Raw genomic sequence first — 6999 nt, 5'->3', positions numbered from 1 at the left:
TTTCATGGGGGAAATGGGCTTCCATACATCTCACTGATGGTCACTGAGGTGGATGTTCTACTGTCAGAACCAGAACCAGAGCCAACGGCAAGGGTTGGATTCTTGAGATATTCATGTGAAATCACAATGGATCCAGACACTGTACATAATAATCTGCATTTATCAGAGGAGAACAGGAAGGTGACGGTGCTAGACCAACTCCGGTCTTATCCCAGTCACCCAGGCAGATTCCCTGAATGTTTCCAGGTCCTGAGCAAAGAGAGTCTGATTGGACGTTGTTACTGGGAGGTGGAATGAAGAGGGAATGTAATTTATATCACCGTTTCATACAAAAACATAAGCAGAGTGGGAAATGAAAGTGGATTTGGGTATAATAATAAATCTTGGTTATTGTATTGTTACCAAGACAAATTTGAATTTCGGCACAAGAAGAAGCCAACCTCCATCTCAGGTCCAGTTTCTTCCAGAGTTGGAGTGTACCTGGACCACAGAGCAAGTATTCTGTCCTTCTACTACAGCGTCTCTAAAACCATCCCTGCTAGCAAGAAAATGTTCGGACTACGTCCGTGAACGTCGTCTGAAAGTCGAACGTCGAATGTTCGGACCTGACGTTCAGCAAACGTTGTCTGAACATTCACTCTGAACATTTGTTCCCAAATAATTTTCTTTTTTTGCTGTCATTTCACTTGATTTAGATTTTATATCTTTAAAACTTTTATGACTGTTATTATTTTTTTATCAAATTTTTATTTTTCACTTATACAAAGTGTATACTTCCGAATGTTGTTTGAACGTTCTTGAACGTCTTCCGGACGTTTTCATAAATGCTGCTTTAAAAAAACTTCCAAAAAAGCGGAGGCATTACAAAGAGCTTTATTTCTCCCTACAAAATACATTTTTAAGATTTTTTTTTGTTACTCTTGCTGTTATTCTAATGCAAACGTCTCTTCTATGTCTTAATAAAAAATAAATAAACAAATGTTCGGACTTGACGTTCGCCGAATTTTAATATATTTAAAACCTTTATGGTGGTTAATATTTCTGACTAAATCTCTCTTTTTGTGTGTGTCATTTTAGAGAGTCTGAATGTTGTCTGAAAGTCATCTTTTCGTCCGTGTGTGTCGTTTAAAAATTGGGTTACTAGCTTCAATACCTTATTTAGCCAGTAGGGGGATCCACGCCCGTCTAAACATTATCCTCGCAATTCAAATAATGGTTTTAAGTCCGATTTTTCTCATTTCCTTTCCTGCATAATCTACGTTGCATTTATTCAAACGCAATGTAAACGTATCTCAAAGGAGAGTAATACTTAAATAAAAGTCCAAGAAGTACTTCCGTTTGGAAAATATGAATTTTCTGCAGAGTGACGTCACTGCCCAACTCGGGATTTCTGCAGTTAAAAAGCAACGGAAGTGATGGGATCTACCTTGTTCGGTAAGTTATTAGTTTCCATACTTATTTCTTTCATATTCTAACCTGGCACGTGGTTAAAGCGTAAAAAGCCACATGAATTGTTGCCGATGCCTTTTCTGTGCGTTTATATCACGCTAAGCTTCGTCCTCCTTCGTTTCGAGCACGTGGCGCCATTATCTCATGACTTCCCAACCTCTATTATAAAGTTTGACTCGACCAGAAATATTTATCTACGTGAAGTGTCCTGCTCTTTTTCCCCCTAATGTTACTTGTCCTGAGCCACCGAGTCAACATAACTGATAAGCGGGTAATGGGGAGAGTTTGAACGGACCGCTTCGTTCATATACTGAGGGCTGTAGGAAAAAAACATCATGGCGTCAGTTCGCATGTCTACTACTGAGAAGTTTAGCTGCTGGCAATGAGTAAAGCTGAGTGGGAATTAAGTTTTTCAGCGCATAAAATTATAACATTTAAAAACTTGAGTTCTACATTGTCCTTTTAAAAAGCCAGATTAAAGAAAATAAATGCATTAATACTTTGTATCGCCAAATGTGCAAAGCTTACTGACATTTTCCAACACAGCCATGAGAGGCAGCTGGTAATGGGAGTTACACCATTTAATTTTCTTTTGGAATCAATTAAATATTTTTGAATTTAATAATTTCTTTTTAATCCATAGCTGGAATCTAACTGACAGCAGAATCTAGACCAGAGGTGGGCAACTCCAGGCCTGGAGGGCCGGTCTCCTGCAACTTTTAGATGTATCTCAACTTCAACACACCTGAGTCAAATAATGAGGTCGTTAGCAGGACGCTGGAGAACCTGACTGCACTGAGGAGGTGATTCAGCTGTTGGATTCAAGTGTGTTGGACCAGGGAGACATTAAGAGCTGCAGGACACCAGCCCTCCAGGACCAGGATTGCCCACCCCTGCTCTAGAGGACCAGTAAGCACTGAAGTGGTCTAGTTAATGTAAACTAGTTAATGGTTTCATGTGGATGAACAAAAAATCTAAATGTTCAGTCTGATCCATAGTAGCATGTTGTTGTTGAGCCTGTGGTTTATCCTGAGCTACTGTAAACACTGTCTGTCTTTTCCTTCACTCTGGATCATCAACTACAAAATAATATNGAGTCGACACACTCATCCAGCATCAACATCCGTCCTCTGAGACACTTTGAGGACGTGACAGCAGCTGTGTCAGAGCTCATAGATGAACTACAGAACGTCCTGAGAGACTCATGGACAAACATCTCACTGAAAATCACTGAGGTGGATGTTTTACTGTCAGAACCAGAACCAAAGACCAGAGCTGGATTCTTAAACTATTCATATGAAATCACTCTGGATCCGAACACAGCTCACAGTTATCTGTTACTATCGGAGAGGAACAGGAAGGTTACCCATGTGCCTCACTGTCAGTCTTATCCTAGTCATCCAGACAGATTCACTAATTATACTCGTATTCTCAGTAAAGAGAGTCTGACTGGACTTTGTTACTGGGAGGTGGAGTGGAGACGAAAAGTTTTTGTAGCAGTCGCATACAAGAATATCAGCAGAGCAGGAAATCATAATGAATGTGTATTTGGATGTAATGACAAATCTTGGGCATTAGAGTGTCACTCAACCAGTTTTAAATTTGGTCACAACAACATCTGGACCTCCATCTCAGCTCCAGTTTCCTCCAGAGTCGGAGTGTACCTGGACCACAGAGCAGGTATTCTGTCCTTCCACAGCGTCTCTGAATCCATGACTCTGATCCACAGAGTCCAGACCAGATTCACTGAGCCGCTTCATGCTGGAGTTTTGCCTTGGAACCGAGGCGACTCTGCTGAGTTCCACAAACCCAATTAGATTTTCTCTCTTTTATCTGACTGTTGATCAGAATTCATTGTTCTGATGTCTCTGCTCTGTTCTTTATTTTTCTGGTTTAAATATTGTTCTCTGTGTTTTCACACATATTTCTCTTCATGTAAATCTAAACTTTTCTGGGCTCTAATGGTTTTGCTTTTATATTTGTATTAATTTGGATGATCTGGTTTTTCTTCCTGTTCTGCAGAACAAATGTTGTTCTTCCTTAAATCAGTTGAGATTGAAGTGACCTTTCTTCTGTTTTCTTTATTGTAATCCAAATAAGAAACTGAAACCAACATCAACTTTGAACTGATGCCAATCATTGTTTTTAAATTATTTTCATTCATATCAAGAAAATAAATGTTTGCTGTTTTGTCTCTTTGTCTTTTATCAATAAAACAAATTGTTGTAGCATAACCACTATGCTTGTTTTCTTTTGAATAAATACATTAAAGAGTAAATATATCAAGCTGTTTTTCAGAACAGTTTCTGTTATTTCATTGTTAAAAAATTATCCTAAATTTCAAACTGACTATTTGGGCAGCATCTTGCTGCCTTGGGATCACCAAATAAAAAGGGGCGTGTGAGTCAGACGCACACCGTCAGATCTGTGCAGCAGGAAACTTGACAGATGAATATTTAAAACAAACAAGTAAATCAAAGAAAAGACATAAAATGGCAATCGGAGTTCGCCCCTGCACCACAGATCGTGGATTTATTAACTGGATCGTAGCGTGGACCCAGGAAACGCTGGCTGGTGCGAGAGGATGCCGTCGTGGTGAGATGTAGACTTTATTTTTCTTTTTTGGATTTTTGGTGGTACCACTATTTTGTCATTTTGGATTTTTCATTTTGGATTGGGACTTTGGATTAAAAAGGGGAAATACTCCAGGACTTTGGGGGTTTTTGAGGATACGGGACTCTTTTGTGGACATTATTCTGATTGGAATGAAACGGTCATTTTTGGACATTTATTAATGTATTTTTGCTGATATTTTTCAAATCTAATCTATAATTATTTTTGAGGGATTTTTGGTTACTGATCTATTTATCAGAATAACTACTATTATTTCTTAATATTATGGTTTTTGAATAAATCATTGTTGCTAAAAGTCAACAAAAGTCATATTAAGTGGTTGGATATTTATTTTCTTATTGAACTAACAGTGTAACATATTATTACAGAACCCTGCACTGTGCGTTGCAATTTGAAGAAATTGTGAGTTCTGTTTTAAATCAAGCTGAATTTTACATGTTTACAGATAAATGAGGACATTTTTCTATTTATTATTACAATAAATTATTAATTTGATCATCTAACATGCAGAAATATGTCCTTCACAGTGTCTCATGATGATAGAGAGTTTTAGGGCTTTTTTAATGGAAACAAGGAGACAAAGGTAAAATTTCCAATTCTGCTCTTTATTCTGCAGGTTGTAAAAACCTGATAACTCTTCCTCATCTTCCTGCTCTAAATCATGTTCAGTTCCTCTCTGACCACAGATCTTAAGACCTGAAAACAGACACACACCTCTAACACTCCTAATGTGTACAGGAACAACAGGAGCAACAAGGTGCTGCAGATCTCCATGTTTTCCAATCAGGCTGAAATATATTGGGATGAAAACAAACATGCTTTAGTAGAATAAACCCCCAGGTATAGAGATAGAAGTCTGATCTTTGAAACAAACCAAAAGCTGTGAAATATGTAGAAAATTCAGCCAGTTGTGAGGATTTGATTTGCACAGACTCATCCTCCTTTCAAAGATCCACACAGACTGCTGCAGTTTCTGTATTAACTCTAATGACTCCTCCTTCCACCCTTCCATCCGGGGTCGGGTTCTGGATTCAGCAGCCTAAAAGAGAGACCCAGACTTCCCTCTGGTCAGCTCCCAGTGTTCCCAGGCTAACATAGACAAACACTGATCAACATTTGATGTGCAATGATGGCACTTCGCAAAATATGATGCTTACTGTGTGGTGTCTTTTATAACTTTGTACTTTTTTGTTTTTACGTTGTAAAGCACTTTGAGCTCTCTTGTTGCTGAAATGTGCTACTAATAAATTTGATTGATGATGCAGCAGAAATAATGTGATGCTGGACCTGATGGGTGCAATGTTGTTCCCCAAATTCCTTAACAAAACATTGTAAATTTCTTTATGCTAGTGCTCAGAGAATAAATGAGAAATTATGTACTTAACTGTGTTGACCGACACATCAGGATTTTTCTTGTTCAAAACAATAAGATTTGAAAACTCTACATTTCTGGCATTTTCAACCTATCAGTGATTTGATGAGGTCTCTAAGGAGCAAACCATGGACCTCCAGCTTGGTATGTTTCCATAAATGTTGAAATTGTTCAACAACTCCTAAATTTACGGATGGCTTCAATTATCCAGGAGCAACTTTTCTTTTACCCAGACCCTGGTTGGTTTAATGGTGTCACTGACTCTAAAACAGATCCTCAACAATTATGTAAAAGACTAAACAAATAAGTCAATATCCGTATGAGCCAAATAAAAAAAGGACCTTTCAACATCATTGTGGTAGATAACACTGAATTATCTAAAGCATAAATTTAATTATAAACAGTAAATATATATTTTTCCATCTACTTCATCAACAGCAGATAGAGCAATTAAATTAAATGTTTCCCATCATACAAGTCAGTTATTTAATTTACCTAGCAGCATTGAGTCTTACTTCATTATCTGACACTATGGAGAGATTAGATTTTAAAGTCCTGACTTTTGGTAACTCAGTCAGTTGTTTCGAACAGATGAATATTAAACTTTGGCATTTTTAACTTTAAAAGCCTTTATCTCTCTGGAATAGCAGCCTGACATCCCTCCCTCTTCTTCCTGCTCTGAAACCTTGCAGCTGGGTGGAGCAAATGACTCCTGAAGCTGAAAGCTGATTGGCTGCAGCCTTTCTGCACTGACACGTGATTCATAGAGCAGAGACAAAAACTGTTTCTGTTCCCAGGAAGTGAAACTCACACAGTCACTGTGACTCAGAGGAGAAATGGAGCAGCAGGCAATTCAGCTGGACCGAGAAACCTTCTCCTGTCCGATCTGCCTGGATATACTGAAGGATCCAGTGGCTATACCTTGTGGACACAGCTACTGTATGAAGTGTATTAATGATCACTGGGATCAAGAGGATCAGAAAGGAATTCACAGCTGTCCACAGTGCAGAAAAGCCTTTACACTGAGGCCTGACCTGGAGAAAAACACCATGTTAGCAGGTTTAGTGGAGCAGCTGAAGAAGACTGGACTCCAAGCTGCTACTGCTGATCACTGCTATGCTGGACCTGAAGATGTGGCCTGTGATTTCTGCACTGGAAGAAAACTGAAAGCCATCAAGTCCTGTTTAATCTGTCTGGTCTCTTACTGTGAGAAACACCTGCAGCCTCATTATGAAGTGGCTCCTTTAAAGAAACACAAGCTGGTGGAGCCGTCCAAGAACCTCCAGGAGAACATCTGCTCTCAGCATGATGAGGTGATGAAGATGTTCTGCCGCACTGATCAGAAGTCTATCTGTAGTCTCTGTTTACTAGATGAACATAAAGGTCATGACACAGTGTCAGCTGCAGCAGAAAGGACTGAGAGGCAGAGAGAGCTGGAGGAGAGACGAGGAAACATCCAGCAGAGAATCCAGGACAGAGAGAAAGATGTGAAGCTGCTTCAACAGGAGGTGGAGGCCATCAATCACTCTGCTGATAAAACAGTG

The 6999-nt window shown here is 39.1% G+C and overlaps 2 protein-coding genes across 4 annotated transcripts in view; both read left to right on the top strand.

Annotated features, from left to right (window-relative positions):
- The window catches only part of LOC103155433 (tripartite motif-containing protein 16-like), a 12728-nt gene extending 9082 nt beyond the window's left edge, over positions 1-3646 (top strand). Inside the window, exon 2 of one of the 3 annotated variants that reach the window (XM_016663551.1) lies at positions 2544-3646. In XM_016663551.1, coding sequence (XP_016519037.1) covers positions 2544-3266 — 723 coding nt within the window. In that variant the 3' untranslated portion in view covers positions 3267-3646. The remainder of the gene's footprint in view (positions 1-2543) is intronic. The other 2 variants (XM_016663549.1, XM_007577115.2) reach the window with 2 other exon arrangements.
- A 2616-nt stretch (positions 3647-6262) lies between these two features.
- Positions 6263-6999, top strand: part of LOC103155442 (E3 ubiquitin/ISG15 ligase TRIM25-like) — a gene marked incomplete at its 3' end in the record, with an annotated part of 2973 nt that continues 2236 nt past the window's right edge. Inside the window, exon 1 of the mRNA XM_007577128.2 lies at positions 6263-6963. Within this exon, the coding sequence (XP_007577190.1) occupies positions 6292-6963 (672 nt within the window). The remainder of the gene's footprint in view (positions 6964-6999) is intronic.

The sequence above is a fragment of the Poecilia formosa genome, unplaced genomic scaffold (assembly GCF_000485575.1).
Source record: "Poecilia formosa unplaced genomic scaffold, Poecilia_formosa-5.1.2 Scaffold428, whole genome shotgun sequence".
Classification (NCBI taxonomy): Eukaryota; Metazoa; Chordata; class Actinopteri; order Cyprinodontiformes; family Poeciliidae; genus Poecilia; species Poecilia formosa.
Note: the sequence above shows the minus strand (reverse complement) of the source record. Positions and strands in the feature narration are given on the sequence as shown.